Below are 18,817 nucleotides of genomic sequence, written 5' to 3' on the forward strand. Positions count from 1 at the left end.
CAAGGGAGATGGTGACCCGGGCCAGATGGGACTGTAGGGAGTGGAGATAAGAACCTCCCTCCCCCCAGGCCTCAATGACACACTGCAGTGAAGACGTCCCAGCTCCTGGCCAGGCTTGTTGACAGGCTCAGATAGGGAGAAAGAAGGCTCAGCAGAGCACTGCAGCCTCCAGAGGCCCGGCCCGGGCTCCCATGGCATCTCACCCTTCCCCTCCTCTCCCCTTCCCTCTGGTGGTCAAACTTGGCGCTTCCCTCTACCCTCAGGGGCTGGGGCAGTTTCAGGGAGGGTAGGAAAACCTGCTAAACAGGGTGGCCAAAGCCTGAACCGGTTGGACAGGGCGGTCCCATCTCCCCCCAGCGGCCCTGTCCCTCTCCTGGCCCACAGAGCAGAGGCAGAAGGCTCACAGGACAAACCATTTATTACACTATGCGTGGACTTGGGCCTGTGGGAAGTAGGGGAGCCCTGGAGGGTGCCAGGAGGATGCCATGGATCTGGCCCTGTGAGCCAGGCCAGGCCAGGCTGGGGCCCACTCTTGGGGAAAGGAGAAGCGGCAGAGGCCAGACCAGCACTTTCCACTCCTCTCACCCACCCCCACAGCATTAAATAACCAAAAAGCAACTCTGTACAGCACAAAATATGGAGGTCCCTCCCCCCAGCTCTGGACTGGGCAGAGTGGGAGGGGCAGCTCAGGAGGACTGGGTTGGGGCCTCCAACTTCCAACACAGCCCCAGGCCCCTTCCCAACGCCATGGGGTCAGGGCAGGCAGCTCTGAACAGGAATCAAACTCCGACTTCCTCCAAAATCCTAGGCAGAGAGGTCCATCTGTGTGTGGGACTCCTGACTCAAAGGTTTTCTGCTCCTCTTGGACCCTTGAGCTTCCTCAGGAGCAAACGGCCTGAGCACAGCTGAGACACCTTCAGGTGGGGCTGGAGCCCTGGCCTCTGAGGCAGAATGGTCCCGGGAAACAGGCTAGAGGAGTCTAGTCCCAAAGTCTTCCCCAGCCCAGCCTCCACCTAGGCAAGGAGGAAGCAGGGCCAGGTGAGAGCTGGCGAGAGCCCCAGGCCGAAGGGCCAAGGCAACTCCAGCTCAGAGGGGTCGGGTCGTGTGGTTATAGACCAGGTGCTCTGTGTCCTCGGTGGTGGAGACTGTGGAGCTGGTGGGGGTAGGAGGCGGAGGGCGGCGGTGGTGGTGTCTGTGGAAGCTCTTTCTCTGGTTCTTGATGAAGCAGTAACCCAGGATGGCTACCACCACCACAATGCAGGTGACTAAGAGCACTGCAACGGCAACCTCCACGGAGCCTGGGGGAAGAAGGGGCCAAATGAGCTCCCGGGGCCTTCTCAGTTCTGATGCCCACCCCCATTCTATACTGAAGGGATCAAGTCCAATGGATGCCAGGTGTGGAAGGACCTCGAGCACATGAGAGCTGAGTGGCTCCATGCGGAGCTCAGTGGGAGGGATGCTTATGGGCCTCAGGTCTCAGCTCCAGGTTGCTTTCCTTGCAGGTGGTGTGGGGAAAGGCCTGAGACTCTGATGGCAAACATCTTCCATGCACTTTACCATGCTCCCCTCCCTGGCCCATGGCAGGTAACAATAATTATTGATTGTGGTACTCTGTCACTTTAGTCAACCTTAGGATCCTTCTCAACACAGGTTTAGGCAGTGACAACCAAGTGAGTGGAGTTGATCCTTGAGTTGATACCTATTCACTGGAGACAGGGCAGACCAAGGCTTACCTACGCTGGGAATGTGGCTTTCCCGCCGCAGACCAAATACATCCTTCTCTACAAAATGATGGGGAAAGAGACAAGTCAATACTAAGGGCTCTGAGTCAGTTGCTCTCTGGTGCTCCAGGCTCCCCCTACCCTGCCATCCTCTCTAGCCCCTACTCCAGGTGCTGAGGACAAGGCGTGACCAGCCCAGGCTTTGGGAGAGAGCAGAACACCCTAGCAAAGCCTTGACCCTCCCATCTTCCACCTCCCACTGCCCTGCTCACTGGAGATGCCACGGCAGGACTCAAGGCACTGCTGCTCCTCCTCAAAGTTGTTCTTGTTGCCATAACAACCGCCATAGGTAAAGCGGGCGCAGCGTTCACTGAAGGGGTTGTAGTACCAGCGTGGGATGCTCTCCAAGCAGAGGCCTGTGTCCGGCAGGTCCACGCAGTGCCCTGGGGGGTGAGGAGCAGGCAGAGGGGTGAGTGAGTCCCCAGGGCCTCCCTGCCACCGTCCACTAGGCTCCACATGGTTGCTGCCTGCCACCTCCCGACCCATCTTATGCCAAGGACGGCTATGACTCAGTGAGGGCCTCAGAGCCCCAGAAACATCTGGCCCATGTAAAGTGTTGCCAAAAGCATGGAAGACAAATCCTGGGTCATAGTTCAAGTACAGAAGTAACTACACCGACTCACAGAACTATTTCTTTTTCAATTTTCTTTCAGCTTCTCTCATTGTGTCAAGGTCTCGGTTTCCACTCCAGCCCTGGACGGCCTACCTCTTAACAAAGAAGGCTCGGGCTCTGAGCCTCAGCGGCAACAACGTCCAGCTAAAATTGATTACCCTTGTTTTATTATACTTATTTTAATAGTCGATCTCAATTTGTGGCATGGAACAGTGGCTTTCCATTGATGGGAGTGATGTCAAATTTCCCTTTTAGTACATTAAGTTAAAAAACTAATTGATTATAGAAAAAACATGAAGTAAAGAACACCTCAGCAATACGTGGGCATGGCTAAATTTCTGAAGGTGTGAAGAGGATGACTGACGTTTGGGAAACAGAGCCAAAGGAGCTCAGGAGCCCCCCAGCTCTCTCCGCCCCCAGCCAGGCACACACAGCAGGCTCCTCGGCACGCTGATGGGATGAGTGAGGATGGCAGTGCCGGCATTGGCCCTGACCCAGGGCCCTGGGGAGGACCTTACCTTTGTCACTGCGGAAATGGATGTTCTGGAGCTCCTCGAAGCCGCTGGTGTCTGCAAAGATGAGAGATCAGAGGCACAGGCCCAACGAGGGTCTCCCAGGGGTGCAGGGTGAAAGTTCGGGACCTCCCCTCTGCTGCCCTCCTGCCCCGCCATCTCCCAGGCCTCACATTTGTCACAGGTGGCCTCATCGGAGGCATCGGGGCAGTCGGGAGTGTCGTCACACTCCAAGAAGCTGTCGATGCAACAGCCATCGCTGCAGCGGAACTTGGTGGAGGGACAGGTGCCTGAGCACACTGGGTGGGGCGGGGCGGGGGGGTGAGGTCAGGCTCGAGAAGAGACCAGCAGGTACCAAAGGGCCATCATGTACCTGGCTCTCTCTACCCCCACACAGCATCATGACACGTCCTTGTTCCCCTCCTGCCCTCCCCGTCCTGAGCCTTCCAACACACAAACTGGGAGGAGAGGAGGATGCTGGGCAGCGAGGGGTGGGGCCTTTGTGGTCCTTCCACATCCTATGAAGGGAGGAATGACTCGGGCAAAAGCAGCTGGGTCAGGGGCACGGATGTGATGTGGCAGGGATGAGGGGAACGGAAAGGAACAAAGCCCACCTGGATGGTGCCTTTCCACGGATGGACCTGGGAAGGAGAAGACAGAGAAGTGAGAGGAGGCAGGGCCAGGCCCCAGCAGGGATGAGCTGACCGGGGGAATGGGGGTCTGTGAAGGGAGGACTCCCATGCCCACCTCCCTGACCGGTGTAGGCAGACAACTCACCCTGGGGGAAAGTCACCTGAGCCCCAAAGCTGCCCCGCAAAGGCCCACCTTGCACATCGCGGCAGGCCAGCTTGCACTCTTCTTCCCGAAGGTAGTTGTTCTTGTTGCCCAAGCAACCTCCATAAACGAAACTCTTGCAGATCTGTTCTGTGGGGTCGTAGTACCAGCGGGGGAAGGAACCACGGCAGCGCCCCACCTTGCTAGATGCGAGGCAATATTCTAGGGGGAGGAAGGCTTATGAGAGGTGCCTGCAGGGCCAATCAACAGAGGGGGTTACTCCAGGTGCTGCCTCCTCGCCCCCTCCCTCACCTTCTGTCTGCTTGGCGGACAGCACGGTGATGGTGATGTTGGTCGTGCTGTCTGGCTGGTCTGAGCCAGCTCTCAGCTGGAACAGGTAGGCGCCCTCCTTGAGTCCCCACAGCTCCACTTGGTCCAGATCATTCTTCTGTATATAGGAGTGGCCATCAGGCTGCAACCCCCTGACGCCCTTGGGCTGTCCCAGGCCCTCCCAGCCACACACCTCCCCTAGGGAGAGCAGAGGGACTTGGTATTAAATGCATCCTCGGCTTCTATCCACCCCACCCCACCTAGAGCCACTGGTTGGTCTGTGGCCCCAGAAAGGGGGGTCTGGAGAGCTGAGGAGGGGGTCAGGGAGCCAGCCCAGTGTCTCACCTCTACCCTGACGTCCGTGTCACCCTGCAGTAGGTGCCAATCTGTGGTCCCCACACCCTTCAGCACCAGGGGTTCCTGGGGCTGCACCTTCAAGTCCACGCCTGCCCAGATCCTGGGGATCCCGGACCCTGGGGGAGGGGGAAGCAAGGTCAACTCTCACTGGATGGACCAGCTCTCTCCTGGCACTGGGGGAAGGATGGGCCACCCCTAGACCAGCCTAAGCCTGGGCAGTCCGCATGGGGTGCAGGCAAGAGCTCACCACTCAACCATCTTCTTGCTCTCTCTTTAGATATATTATGTCTTTGGTATATTGAAGACATTTTTATGTTGTTAAACTCACATTCTGAAACAAATGACTGAGTAGCATGTGCCATCTGATCCTATTTAGGAAATATATACATAAATATATATATATATCGGGGGGATTATTCCTATCTTCTACAGTAAGCAGGTCTTGTGCCAATTACTTTAAAAAGTTAAAGTAACATTATTTTTGGAAAGCCAAATAAGTAAATGTGTGACTAACACCTACCACCCATCAGTCTGCTGGCTGGTTTCTGAGATGCCCATCCTAGTAGAGACCTTAAGCTCAGCGTCCCTGGCCAGCAATGTGGCAGGTCTTAGGGTCCCAGGGTGAGTGGCTACAGGAAGAGGGTGTCTCTGCCACCTCAGACAGATCCTGCCTCCAGTTATGAGGCGGCTGAAGAGGCAAGGATGGATTCTCCCTAGGGTCTTCAGAGGGAGTGTGGCCCTGCTCACACCTTGATTTTGGACTTCTGGCCTCTAGAACTGTGAGACAATGAATTTCTGTTGTTTTAAGTCACTCAGTTTGTCGTAATTTGTTAAAGCAGCCATAGAAGATTAATATACTGCCCTTGAGGAGACTACAGATAAGACCTAACAACATGAAACACATGGGAGAAAAGACCCAGCCAGAAGTGATACATGGTACGTGTACAAGACAAGGAAGAGGACATTCAGAGAAGGGAGAGGCCACAGCAGGGTACAGGAATAAGTCAAGGCTTTCTGAAGAAAGGAGAAAGGAGTTTTTGATTCTTTTATTTTGTTTTTGTTTGGTGGCGGGGAAGAATGTGCTGTGTTGTTGGTGACAGCAGAAAACATGAGGAGCCAAAGCAAGGAGCTGGGAATTTGCAAAGCTGGTTTGGCAGACATTAAGAAAACCAGCTGGGCTCAGAGAGACCCCAAAGGGCCCTGGATGCCAGGCCAGGGCATGTGGACACAGCAGGAGTGACATTCAAATATTTAACAACTGGCAGTATAGGAAGGGGACACACACTAGCCACGAGCAGTGGTGCAGAGTTCTGGAAGCCCTGGCTGCACCAGACATTGACCTCCTAGATGCATGCTCGAGGTCCAGGAGTCCTAAGGGAGGGCCAAGGGCCTGGACAGCAGCGACAGTGCTGAGCTCCAGGTAGGGCTGTTTATGCAACTGTTTGGAATTATTTCTATGGAGTGAGGAGACGAGTGGACCAGTCAGCGGTTCAGGGCAGATGTAACAGGAGCGGTCTGAATCAAGGGCCTGACAGCTAAGGCGGATGTGGGAACAATGCTGAGCAGACGCTTCAGGTTTCCATGCATGACAGACTCTGGGAACTGGGGAGGAAGAGCCAGAGCCCAGGCAGAAGGGAAACGAGATGCAGAGGGAACTCGTGGGTTCAATCACAGAGAAGCTGAACTTGAGGGAGAGAAGACCATCCAGAGGGGCGGTGCGCAGAGGGCGCTCCAGAGAGGCGAGGACGGGAGATGGATCTGGAGTCATACTTATTAACAAAGCTGCCACTCACTGAGTGTGTGCCTGGCATCACGTAGGTACGTTACCTGCATCATCTACGTCAAGGGTTGGCAAACTATGGCCCACAAGCCAAATCCAGCCCACCACCTGTTACACTTCTAAATGGCTGAAAAAAATCCAAAGAATAATATTTCATGACGTGAAAAGTACGTAAAAATCAAATTTTGTCTGTAAATTGGAAGACAGCCTCGCCTATTCATTTACATACTGTGTACGGCTGCTTTCATGTGACAACAGCAGAACTGAATAGTTCTGACAGAGACTGCATGGCCCACAAAACCCAAAATATTTACCATTTGAACTTTCACAGAAAGTTTGATGACCCCTGACCTACATTAACTTGCTTTCTAACCACGATGCCACAACGGTGTTCTCACCCCTTTCCAGAGAAGAACATTGACATCAGAGAGGTTAAATAACTTGTCCAGGATCGCTCAGCTTCTAAACAGCTGAGCTGGGATTTGAACCCTGGTCTGACTCTATAGCTCATGCTCTTTCCAAAACACCACGCTGCAGGTCACCACCTGCCCAGAGGTGTGATTTTGATAGCTTTTATAATCTTGTGGTTTTGTTGTTTTTAGCTTAGGTAATACATATACATAATATAAACTTCAAAAAACACAAAAGGGCAGTGAGAATTAAGTCGCCTCTTCTCCGTAATCCCCCAGGTTCCTCTCTCCAGAGGCACTCCATTCTTTAACTGGTTTATGTGTGTGACTATCCAGAGTATTGAATTCATAAGCATGCAGGTTCTTCTTATTTTTCCCATAATATATTTTAGAACTCATTCCATGACAACACAAAGAGTTTCTTTTCTTTTCTTTTGAAGAGTACTCATTGTATGAATGCACTATAATTTACAACTTAATTAACCAGTCTACCAATCTCCTCTTAATTTAGAGGCTCTGCATTGGTGGCCCGGGTTCAGTTCCTGGGCATGTACCTACACCACTTCTCAGTGGCCAGGCTGTGGCAGTGACCCTCATACAAAACATAGGAAAGACTGGCACAGATGTTAGTTCAGGGCAAATCTTCCTCAGAAAAAAACAAAAAGGCACTATCCTGCACCAATAAAAAAAATTTTTTTAAAGAACTAAACCATGCTGCCTCAGGGTTTATTATGATTATTATTAAAACAGGCTCACAGTATCCAATTATAAGATGTTGACAGACATCGAGATCGTTTCCAATCCTTTGCTATTATAAACAACACTACAGTGAATAACTGGCTGGTAAGTTGCTTCACACACGTATAAGTATAGTCACAAGATGAATTCCTACAAGTGGAATTGCGTGGAAGGTTGTGCACTTACACTTTGGATGAACGTTACCAAACTGCACTCCAGAGAGGCCTTACGGAGGGTTACATCAAGGGTAAGAGAGTTCAACGGAAGAAGAGAAGGGAAAAGATAAGAAGGCTGACACGAGGCTGAGTCATAGAGATTCCCCTTTGAGGAGGCAGAGAAAGCAGAGCCATTGTGGGACTCACAGAGGGTGGTCCCATGGGTGAGAAGACCAGGACACACAGTGACAGCAAAAGGATGGGAGGGGAGAGCTGCCACAGAGAAACATGTCAAATGGTGCAGAGGCCTAGGAGAAAGAGAAAAAGGATCTGGGTTCCAGGAGCTGAGGGGAAATAAGACCAGGAGAGCAGGAAAGGAAAGTGCCTGTCTGGAACCATCCCTCAGCCCAGTGGCTTGGCTGGAGATCAGGAGGAGGCCAACAGGGCTCCGGGACAAGGGGGCAAGGAGCTGGGAGGAGCCCGTTCCTCTCTCCTTGCATTTGCAGAAAGCGATCAGCCGTTTAAAAGGAGAAAGGAGACAGGAGACAGACTCCTTGGCAGTCTCCCTGGCAGACAGGCAGGCTAGCCCCACTAGCCCCCAGGGTGGAAGCGGCAGCCAGAGCGATGTGTCAGACCTTCAGCCAAATCAGTGAAGTCCACCCACACACAGCCGTCCTGTCCAGGCCCCAGTCTTCAGGAGCAAGGGGCACAGGCCCTGCCCTACCACTCCCTGCTTCCCACCCCTAAGAGAGCAAAGGGCTAGAATGGCAATAAAACCAGCCTCTGCCCCAGAGGCCAGGCCTTAGGATATCTCCAGGGAAACACAGACTCCACCTCCCAAGGCACTCCTCGAAGGGAAAGAGGGGGAGAGCTGAGGAGGGGGATGGAGGGGGCTGGAGGGCGATGGAGGAAGGAGCAGGGTGCTCAGGTGGCCGCAGGAATCTGGATTGGACTGGCCACAGGCAGGGGAAGGTGAACAAATTAACTCACTCTGGGGAGGGTTTCTCTCTACCCAGTACAAGAATCACAGGTTTGGGGGTTGGCCTGGTGGTGCGGTGGTTAAGTCAGTGTGCTGTTCTTCCACAGCCAGGTTCACTTCCCAGGTGCAGATCTACACCACTCACTCGATCTACACCACTCATCAGTGGCCGTGCTGTGGCAGCATCTCACACACAAAATAGAGGAAGACTGGCACAGATGTTAGCTCAGGGACAATCTTCCTCACCAAAAAAAGAGAAAGGTTTAGAAGGCCTAAGCACCCCCGCCCACCTTGCCTGCTCCACCTACCCTCACCTCCAGGATGCTCTAATGGCTTGATCCTTCTCTTATCCACCTCCAAACTCTCAGCTGAGAATGGACTCCTTAACACACACACAGCTTCCCCCACTCCCCAAAGCATTGCAGCAGCGCCCTGAAAATGGCCTGGAGCTCATACTCAGTCAAAGCCCTACCCAGCTCCCTAAATGCCCCAGGAAATCCCCGTCCACCCTGTCTTGTGCCAAACAGGCTAATCTAGGAGCAGGCTGAGGTTTCCAGATAAGGAAGGCTGGTCCCAAAACCATGTGACCCGGTCCAGCTCAGCTCCCTGACCAGACCCCAGAGTTCCAGGCGCTGGCCCTGGAGTGGGACTCCCATGGGGCCTCCATCAGAGCAGCAAGGGAGCTGAGGTCAATTAAGAGTCGTCACCACCTACATGCTCTGCTACTTCCTTGTGGAACAGGCTCAGGCTCTGGCTCAGTGGGACTTGGTGGCCCAGCCTGGCCTTAAGATGGAGCCCCCCTCCTAGAGTCCTCATCACACCTCTCCTCAGAGATCCAGGAGAGCTACTCGAAGGAGAGGGAGAAGAGCAAGCCTTCGCCTGGGAGAGAGGATGGCCCAGGCAAAGGCTGGAGAGGGAAGCTCCTTCTCCACTTTCCAGAATTGAGTCCAGCCCCAGAGTCAGCCCCAGCCCAGTCCTGGCCGCTGGGTCCCAGGTCTCTGGTTCTGTTATCTGCTGGGCTGTCTTGGGTCAGAGACAGGTTTCTTCTAGAAAGGTGGTCTTGTATGAAAAACAGCACGAGGCTTTTAGAAGTCCCTCCTGGAGTTGAGTTCCAGGCCTCCCATTACGGGCAGTGTTATCCTGTTATTTAACACAGGAGTCGGTTTGCTAATCTAAAAAGTGGGGTGACTACTAATAGCACCCTTGTCAAAGGTGGTTATCATGAGGCCTAAGTGAGAGGCTGGGTGGCACAGCAATCGGTGAACTGTAAAGCGCTAGCAGAGGTTATCAGTCGTGACCCATCGCTGCCCTGGAGCCCCACCTGGCCAGAACAGCTGGTGGCGAGAATGGGGAACGAAGGTCTCTGGAGGGACCCTGAGCCAGAGAACTGCTCAGTCCCAGGAGGAAAGAGGAGGAGCCCCGGCCCCCACTTTGCCCTTATCCTTGGAGATAAACAAGGCGAGCAGACAGCTCGGCTCCCAGATCCTAAGCAGGGAGAGCACACAAACTCACCTGCTGGGACAGCTGACATCCCTCCCCCACCAGGTACACATACCAGTGGGCTGACTCACTCAGCAACCCTCCTTACCCCCACCCTAGAGCCTCTAGGCTACGGTGCCCACAACACCACCCTCTCCCTGTTTGGGTCACCCTCATTCTTGGGCTTGTTCTTTAGTCTCTGGGGTCTGGCAGTTTTCCCCAGCCCACCAAAAGGGCAGTATGTTGGGGGGCGGGGTGCACAGAGATGCTAACCCATCCCAAGCCCAACAGCACAGGAGACTACCCTTCACCGGGCTCACTGGATAAGGCCTCAAGGTGTCCAGGCCAGTGCTTGGCCAGAGGGGCCTATCTGCTCACCAGGCAGCCTCCAGACAGCTCACTCCCTGACTCAGCAAAGCAGGGCCAGACATCGGGAATCCTGAGGAGCTGCCTCCTCTCTTCCACACACACACCCTAGAGCATCAGCCCACTCAGCATCCTGAATTCCTGAGCCAGAGTCCCGGCTCTTGGATGTTGCCCCTCCCCACTCAGTAGCCCGTCTGTTTACTGTTTATACTACCCACTTCTAAGGAGGAGCTGGGGTAGAATGGACTCTCCTTAACTCCTTTCTTTTTTTCTTTTTAATATACATAATTATTTTTTGGGGGGGGGGAGGAAGATTGGCTCTGAGCGCACATCTGTTGCCAATCTTCTTTTTTTTCTTTCCCCAAAGCCGCAGTACATAGTTGCATACCCTAGTTGTACGTCTTTCTAGTCTTCTATGTGGGACGCCGCCTCAACATGGCTTGAGGAGCGGCGCTAGGTCCGTGCCCAGGATCGGAACTGGCCAACTCTGGGCCGCCCAAGCGGATCGCGCGAACTTAACCACTACGCGGGCCCCTTAACTCCTTTCTGATGCTCGCCTCCCCCAGGACTCCATCACCAGCGCCCTTTCTTAGTCTCTCCAAATGCAACCATCCCAGCACCCTCCTCCTTACCTCCAAAGCCCTGGGTCCGCAGCTCGCGGTAGGAGCGGTAAACCTCCCGCGTGAGGTAGTTGATGAAGCCCTCCCTGGGCGCGAACTTGCACACGAAGTTCTGCTCGTAGAGGCAGTCCATGAGGAAGCAGGTGGCGATGGCGTCCTCCCCGCCGTCGGAGTGCAGCTCCACCAGCGCCAAGTTGCAGTTCTGGGTGGTGCAGCAGGCGCGTACGCAGTCCCAGCCGCGGCGGACGGTCGGGGAGCCCAGGAAAGTGGCCCCGTTGCTGACCGAGGCCTCGGTGTCGAGCACGAAGTCAGGCACCCCGGCGGTGAAGCGGTCCAGGCAGGCGGGTCCCGCGGGCAGCCCAGGGGGCTCGGGCGGCTGCCCGGCCTGGGTGCCCCGGAGGCCGAGCTCGCACAGGAGCCAAACCAGGACCGCTGGGATGAGGGCCTGGGAGAGGTGGGCGCCGGCCATCATCCTCCCAGGGGCCGTCGCCCTCCTCCCCACGGGGGTCACCTTCACAGTGCGGGCCTCTGGGCCCCAAGGGTGCTTGAGACCTGAAAGAGGGGAGGGGACGGAGGAGGAGACACACCTCATCAGCTGGGGAGACTTCAAAGGAGGCGGGCGGGCCGGGAGGAAGTGCAGAGGAGGGAGGGGAGCACCGAACACCCAAAGAGGGAGAGGCGCACGCGCGCCCAGCCCTCCCTCGCGCACTGGGGTGACCCCCAGCCCCGCCACCCACGGACGGCCCGACTGCCGGCTGAGGAGCTCGCGTACCTGGACGCACGCGCGGGCGCAAAACAAAGGGCCAAACATGCTCCGTCCGGCTCTGCCTCCGCCTTGGCGCGCGCCGGGCCCCGGTTACCTGCGCAGGTGAGTGGGGTGGGGCCGGGCCTGCCGAGGTTCCGGTCCCGCCTTCCTGCGCGGCTCGGCCCGCCGCTTCCGCCCCGCTGCCCGGTGCGCTGGATCGGCCACCTCCTCCTCCTAGTTTCTGGTGAAACTGAGTCAGCGCTGTCGGGGCGGGGCGGACGTTAACCCTAGTGCCGCTGGCCCCGCCCATGCCCGGTGCGCCTCGGCCGCCCCGCCCTGGCGAGCTTCCGGACTGCCCAGCCCGCCATCCCCACTCCCCTGCGGTTGGGTCCCCAAGGGGGCTCTGAGGCCCTGGGGCGACCGGCACCGGGGCGCACCCCTCCAGGCTGCTGTCCGCAGGCTCCACCGAGTCCAGCCTCGCAGGGAGGCCCCGCGCCCCAGAAGTGCTCGCCGACCTCGGAGGCCCGGACCCGGCCGGGAAGCTCCCTCGACGTCGGGCACGTGAGGGTCGGGCGATCTGGCGGGTTGCTTCCTGCCTTCCTTTCTGGTCCGGCCCGCGTTTCCAGCCCCATGCCTGAGGCGCTGGTGAAGGGGCTGGGGGAGGAGACTTGGGGGAAAGCCCGATGCAAACGATCTCGCCGTCGGCGTCAGCCCTCGGGAAACATTTCCATCTCGTGGCCGGAAGAGATCCTAGAAGCTGTGTGGCTGCACCTTTGATAAGTGGAATCCGGGATGCCTGCTCCAGCGTCCCCGCCCTTGCCAGCTCCAGGAAGCCCTCCTTTCTGCCTGAGTGAGAAGCTGAGGCCATTTCCCGCGTCCCATTTCCCAGCTTGATTCGCAGTGCTTCCCTTTTGTTTGAGGCCTTCCCTCCTCTTGTACTAACGTTTAGGTTCCGGGCCCCGTCGGAGCTAAGTCCCTGTTGGCGCTCATTAGCATCCTTAGCGCCCTGTTAGCTGCTGCTGTCTCCCCTGGAACACAGGTTCCCTCTTCTCTCTCACCCATGTGCTCCTGGTTAAGAGCTGGCCACTCTCTTCCAGTGAAATGCCATCCTTGGAAGCTTAGAGGTTCCAACTCATCAAAGTAGCAGAGTTAATGAATGACCTTCACGGAACCGTGGACTCCTTGATGCCACCCTCACTGCTGCTCCTGAGTGAAGAACTCTTAAAGATCTTTCCCTCCAGAGCAAGATTGCTCTTATTAATGCCCTCACGAAATAAGAGATTCCACCCCTTTTTGTGATGACTTAAACCCCTGCCCAATGGGAACGTTCGTCCTAATTTCTCATTTAGAACGGCTTGACCTGCTGGGTCCCATAGCCAAACTTTCGGTCACTTTCCTGGCTGAACTGAAACATCTGCCAGCTGCCTACATTGTGGGTGTCAGGGATGGGAATCTGGGGTCTGTCTCCCTTTCTCTGGATTTTCTGGATTTTTCCAGAGCCCCTGGCACAGTGCTGGACACAGGGCAAAGATGGTTTGCTGGGAATGAAGCAAACGGTCGTGCACTTACTGGAAAGAAAGGGTTTTGTTTGATTTGATTCCTGCCTCCTCTGATACCTTATTTGCACAGAAATGCTAACACAGGAGATGCTTACCTTCTTGTAATCTTACATTATCACAGATTTATCATTACATCCATGGTACACACTGTTACAAAAACCTACATTTATCAAGCATTGACAATGCCCAAACCCTGTTCCTAAGCACTTCACGTACATTGCCTTGTATACTCAAAACAAACCAAGAAAGTAGGTACTATTTTTATCCTCACTTTACAGATGAGCAAACAGGCTCAGACAGGTGAACTTACCTGTCGGGTCATGTGGCAGTTAGGTGGCAGAGCAGGGGTTGGAGCCCAGGCAGGCCAATTCCATTGCTTCTGCACCTAAACCCCGGGCTTTGCCAGACTCGCAATTCTAACTTCAGCCAGAAGTTCCACCCTCACCTCAGATTCAACTTGCCTGAAACAAAAACTCATTTTCAAGTGGTGAGCCGCCGCCATTAGTTGAGATGCTTACTGCGTGCCAGACACTTGACATATATAATTGCTAATGCCCACGACAACTCTGAGAATAGTTTCTACTTTGCACAAGTTTACTAACGCCATCAAGGTCATTCAGGGAAGAGTGGGAGCCAAGGCTGTATAAGGGTTGAGCTTGTGGCCTTCTGGCTCAGACTACTGGGTTTAGCTCTCTCATCTGCCGCTTATCGTTGGTGTGGCCTTCGGCGAGTTATTTAGCCTCTTTGTAAATGAAATATGGCTCCATAGGGTTGTTATGAGGAATCAATGAGTTAACACAGATAAAGCATTTGAGACCATGAGTGCTCGATGAATTTTTGCCTGAAAAAAGTGACAGAGCCAAAACCTTATCCCAAGTCTCTCTTACATCAAAAACTACACTTTTCCCACTACCTCATGTTGCTTCTTACATACTAAAAAACAAACTACGCATAACAGGGAGAGGACTAAGATAGTGCAACAAAGTGGTGAAAGTGACGGCATTTGAATGGTGGGAATATGGGATAATATTTCTTCTTTCTTGTTTTTAAATTATTTTCCAAGTGCCCTTTAGTGAGCATGGAATGCTTCCATAGTGAAGAGAGAAATACATCCTGACAACCTTTGCATTCGTTATATTTAGCCCCAAATCACTCTGTCCACATTCCCTCCTGGTCTCATCATCCCAGTCACTTTGGAGTTACCGGTGCCCACTGCCTGTCCGTGGGCTTTCTCTGCAACCGTCCAGCCAGTCCCTGGGTCCTGACAGTTTTCCCTGGTAGTCACTCATGTCCATCCCTTCTTGTCTATTGCCACGGCTGCCCTTGTTCTGGGTTCTATGCCAGCTTCCAGATAGACTCCCAGCCACCCTGCACAAGCCACCCTGCACAAGGTTCCCTCCTCCAGTCCTGCCTTCATCTGCCCTTCACCTGTTCAGACCCTAGTGACCCCCAAGAACCCCTCTGGCAGTGTTACCTGGATGGACTCATAAAGTTCAGTATGTGGAGAGGCAGAGAGTGGCAGAGCTATCGTGGGCCTTAGTTAAAGCCCTTCTTCCTAGTGAGGCTGAGATTTGTTCTTGATTTGTTCAGAGACACAGAGCTAGTGGCAGAGGCCAGCCCAGATTTCAGGTCTCTCTCTTTTCTTTTTTTTTTTTTTTTGAGGAAGATTAGCCCTGAGCTAACTGCTGCCAATCCTCTTCTTTTTGTTGAGGAAGGCTGGCCCTGAGCTGACATCCGTGCCCATCTTCCTCTACTTTATATGTGGGACGCCTACCACAGCATGGTGTGCCAAGCAGTGCCATGTCAGCACCCGGGATCTGAACTGATGAACCCTGGGCCGCTGAGAAGTGGAATGTGTGAACTTAACCGCTGCGCCACTGGGCCAGCCCCTCAGGTCTCTTGACTGCCAATCTTGGGCCCTTTCTGTGATTCTGACCTGCCTCCCTGCAAAGCGTTTCCAGATGATATTGTTTTCTAATTCTATATTGCAGGCCCAAGGAGAGCTGTCTGGATGAGTTTGTTCTTTTGTTAGACCATGTGGCTCACCCTCTCTCTGTGAATTTGGGGAGAGAAGGCCTGGGTTTACACTAGCCTTCATTCCCATTTGCCAGAGCACCGGTACTGACCATTGCTCTGAGGAGTGGGTGGTTTGGTGAGAATATTCAGTCCTTAACACTACTACTAGGAAAGGAACACTGAGGGGCTGGCCAGGTGGCCTAATGGTTAAGTTCACACACTCTACTTCCGGGGCCCAGGGTCCATAGGTTCGATCCTGGCGCGGACCTAGCACTGCACGTCAAGCCACGCTGTGGTGGCATCCCCCATAAAATAGAGGAATATTGGCACAGATGTTAGCTCAGGGCCAATCTTCCTCAAAAAGAAAAAAGAAAGAAAGAAAAAAAAGAAAAGGAACACTGAGCCAGCCCTAATGGCCCAGTGGTTAAAGTTTAGCACGCTCTCCTTTGGCAGCCTAGGTTCAGTTCCTGGGCACAGAACCACACCACTTGTCTGTCAGTAGCCGTGCTGTGGCAGCAGCTCACATAGAAGAACTAAACAGACTTACAACTAGAATATACAACTATGGACTGAGGCTTTGAGGAGAAAACAAAGTGAGAGAAAGACTGGCAACAGAAGTTAGCTCAGGGTGAATCTTTCCCAGCCAAAAAAAAGAAAAACAATATATATATACACATATATATATGTGTGTATTTATATAAAATTCTGAAAAAGAAAGAAAAAGAACACTGAGTGCCTTGTCTCAGACAGTGATATGGTGGTTTCTATGGGTAGCTGTGGTGGATTCTCTGCAGAAGATGGTGGACCAGACCTCCCCTTCCTGTATGTGCAGCCTGCTCCTCCCACCAAGAGGTGGTATCTTTCTTTCCCTTCCCTTTGACTGTCACTTGCTTTAACCAATAGGACAAAGCAGGAGTGGTGCCGCATGACTTCCAGATCTCAGCCTTGTGGCTTCCATTTTTCCCTCATAGAACCAGTTGTGATGTAAAAAAATGTGACTCCTCGCAGGAAAGACAGGCCACCTGAAAAGAGCAAGACCCTGGAGGATGCGAGACTATGAAGGGAGAGAAAGGGGTCCAGCTGTCTCCCAGCCACCGCAGCTGAGGCACTGCGTGAAGCCATCTTGCATCCTTAGCTCTGTCGAGTCCCCCCCAGCAGGAACTAGCTGCATCTGCCAAGTCTGCCCAAGTTGCAGAATCGTGAGCAAATAAATGACTGTGTTTGTTTTAAGGCTTTAATGTCGGGTGGTTTGTTATGTGGCAATAATAACTGAAACATTGTGGCAATGATAACTGAAACAGAAGGATAATATAATTACAGAATAAATTTTAGTTTTAATGATCTAATAATCGTAAATCAATAAATTTTAGGGTTTTTTTTTAAGATGAGATTTTATTTTTCCTTTTTCTCCCAAAGCCCCCTGGTACATAGTTGTGTATTTTTAGTTGTGGGTCCTTCTGGTTGTGGCATGTGGGATGCTGCTTCAGCATGGCTTGATGAATGGTGCCATGTCCGTGCCCAGGATTCGAACCAGCGAAACCCTGGGCTGCCAAAGCAGAGCGCACAAACTCAACCGCTCGGCCACGGGGCTGGCCCCAATAATTTTTAGTTTTAATGGTCTAAGTAAGAGCCCACTAATTCCACTGATAGAACAGAACTGAGCATTTTTGATAATGAATTTTGGGGAAAGTAATGCAATATTTTTCAAGGTGAGGTCACTGTCATTAGTTCAATCTTTATTTAAAGGAGACAGTTCCTCTCAGATACTGCTGCAGCCCTCAAAGGGGCATTTTTGAAGAAGTCTCCTAATGTCAAAAATACTCACAATTGGGGCCAGCCTGGTGGCATAGTGGTTAATTTCACGTGCTCTGCTTCTTCAGCTGGGTTCACGGGTTCGGATCCTAGGCGCAGACCAACACACTGCTCATCAAGCCATGCAGTGGAGGCATCCCACATACAAAAAATAGAGGAAGATTGGCACAGATGTTAGCTCAGGGCCAATCTTCCTCACCAAACAGAAAAAGAACAGCCTAGTTCTGATGGGTTGTGCCTGCTGCCCATTTATCCCACTACTGGACCCAGGCCAGGACAGGAGAGCAGGGCAGACACCCTCGCCTCTGCCCAGGCCCGCATCCTCTTTGTTTCCCTGCCCTGATGCAGCCTCGTGGTCCTGGTGGTTTTCTCTTCCTATCTTATCTTGGGTCTTGAGTTCCCTTATCTTGGGCAAACTTATTGAGGAATGGTGACACATGACACACCTAGGCCACTGAGACGTGTGTCAATGCTGAGATGGAAGAATGTAAATAAGGAACCTCACACTATAAATAACGGACATAACTCATTTGTGTGCCATCGAGCTTCACCAGGCCATGCTGCGTGCTCATGCAGAATCTCACCAACCCCTCATTTACAGATGAGGAAACAGGATCAGAGAGGCTCTGTGCATGAACCTGTCTGTGTCCCTGTGTAGGCATCCATGAAGTTTGCATATTATGTACCCCTAATCTATCACCAAGTTCTATTAAATATTACTCCCTGATTAGCTCTCCAGTCTGTCCACTTCTCGATGTTGACAGCACTGCCTCCCTGGTCAACCCCTGCAGCAGTGGCCTCCCAGCTGGTCTCTTCCAGGCCTTCTGCACCCTCTGATCTATTCAACAGCCAGGGGGATGTTTGGAAATTTAAATCTGAACATGTCAGCCTGAGCAACCACCATTGCTTAAGACTCTTCAGTGATTCCCAGTGGTCTTAGGATGGAGGCAAAACTCCTCAACATGGTTCAGAGGGCCTTGTGTGTATACCTCCATCCCTTCTGCCTCATGGCTCACTTTTCTCTCCCTCCTCTCTCTGTTCCTAGTCCGTTGTACTCGCTGTCTCCCTCCTGCCACAGGGCTTTTACATATGCTCTACCTTTTGTTAGATCCACTTCTGCTGGCCTTGTGCCTCCTACTCGTCCTTCAGAACTCAGTTCAGATGTTACCATTTACTAGGTCACACCCTCACTAGACATTCTCGTAGCACCTCTTACCTTTTCTTCAGATCACGAAATATAGTGGTAATTTCACATTTATTTGATTAGTTGACTAAATATTTGTTTATTTTCACACTAGACTGTAAGCTCATGAAGGCAGGGACCGCCAATCCCCAGTATTGAGCATAATGCTTGGCCTGCTAGAGGAGCTCATAAAATCTTTGTTAATGAATGAGTTAATGAGTGGAAAAAAACCCAGTGACTCTTCTGAACTAGTTCCTTTTCCGAAAGGGCTCCCAAACCCTTCCAAAGACAGGAAACAGAAGAGGGAGGAGACTATCATAATAATGCCTGCCATCACAGGCTCGAAGTAAGAGCTGAGTCTACTGGCTGTGTTTTAGAGGCCTCGCTACTCTGGCTCATCTCCACCCTCTTCCAAAGAGGGCTGAGAAGGAAGCCACTGCAGAGAAATCCCAGGGCCAGTCTTTGGGGGACAGACCCCCTCCCCCCGGAAGTCAGGGAGAATGGGAAGGCGAAGAAAGGAAGAGGATGGATATCTACTGAGAAGGGACTGTGTTTTGGACACCCAGCTAAATGTTTACATACATCATCTCATTTAATCCTCCCCAAAC

General features: G+C 52.9%; 1 protein-coding gene across 8 annotated transcripts; it reads right to left on the bottom strand.

Moving 5' to 3' along the window:
- Window positions 1-400: 400 nt before the first annotated feature.
- Window positions 401-13,772, bottom strand: SPINT1 (serine peptidase inhibitor, Kunitz type 1). Of its 8 annotated transcripts, none has more exons than XM_070584069.1 (12): window positions 13,509-13,772; window positions 11,667-11,900; window positions 10,907-11,446; window positions 4,356-4,483; window positions 3,993-4,128; window positions 3,732-3,902; window positions 3,521-3,547; window positions 3,080-3,205; window positions 2,913-2,963; window positions 1,994-2,164; window positions 1,734-1,781; window positions 401-1,298 (listed from the first exon to the last, which is right to left on the bottom strand). In XM_070584069.1, exons 3-12 carry the CDS (start codon window positions 11,364-11,366, stop codon window positions 1,087-1,089), a joined length of 1,530 nt encoding a protein of 509 aa, XP_070440170.1. In that variant the 5' UTR covers window positions 11,367-11,446; window positions 11,667-11,900; window positions 13,509-13,772; the 3' UTR covers window positions 401-1,086. The 8 variants fall into 8 exon arrangements, with proteins under 8 accessions (XP_070440170.1, XP_070440177.1, XP_070440155.1 ...); XM_070584076.1 differs by having other exon boundaries at window positions 11,755-11,900; window positions 13,509-13,766; XM_070584054.1 differs by lacking the exon at window positions 13,509-13,772 and adding an exon at window positions 12,077-12,597 and having other exon boundaries at window positions 11,755-11,900.
- Between the last annotated feature and the right edge of the window lie 5,045 nt (window positions 13,773-18,817).

This window comes from Equus przewalskii, chromosome 1 (assembly GCF_037783145.1).
Source record: "Equus przewalskii isolate Varuska chromosome 1, EquPr2, whole genome shotgun sequence".
Lineage (NCBI taxonomy): Eukaryota > Metazoa > Chordata > Mammalia > Perissodactyla > Equidae > Equus > Equus przewalskii.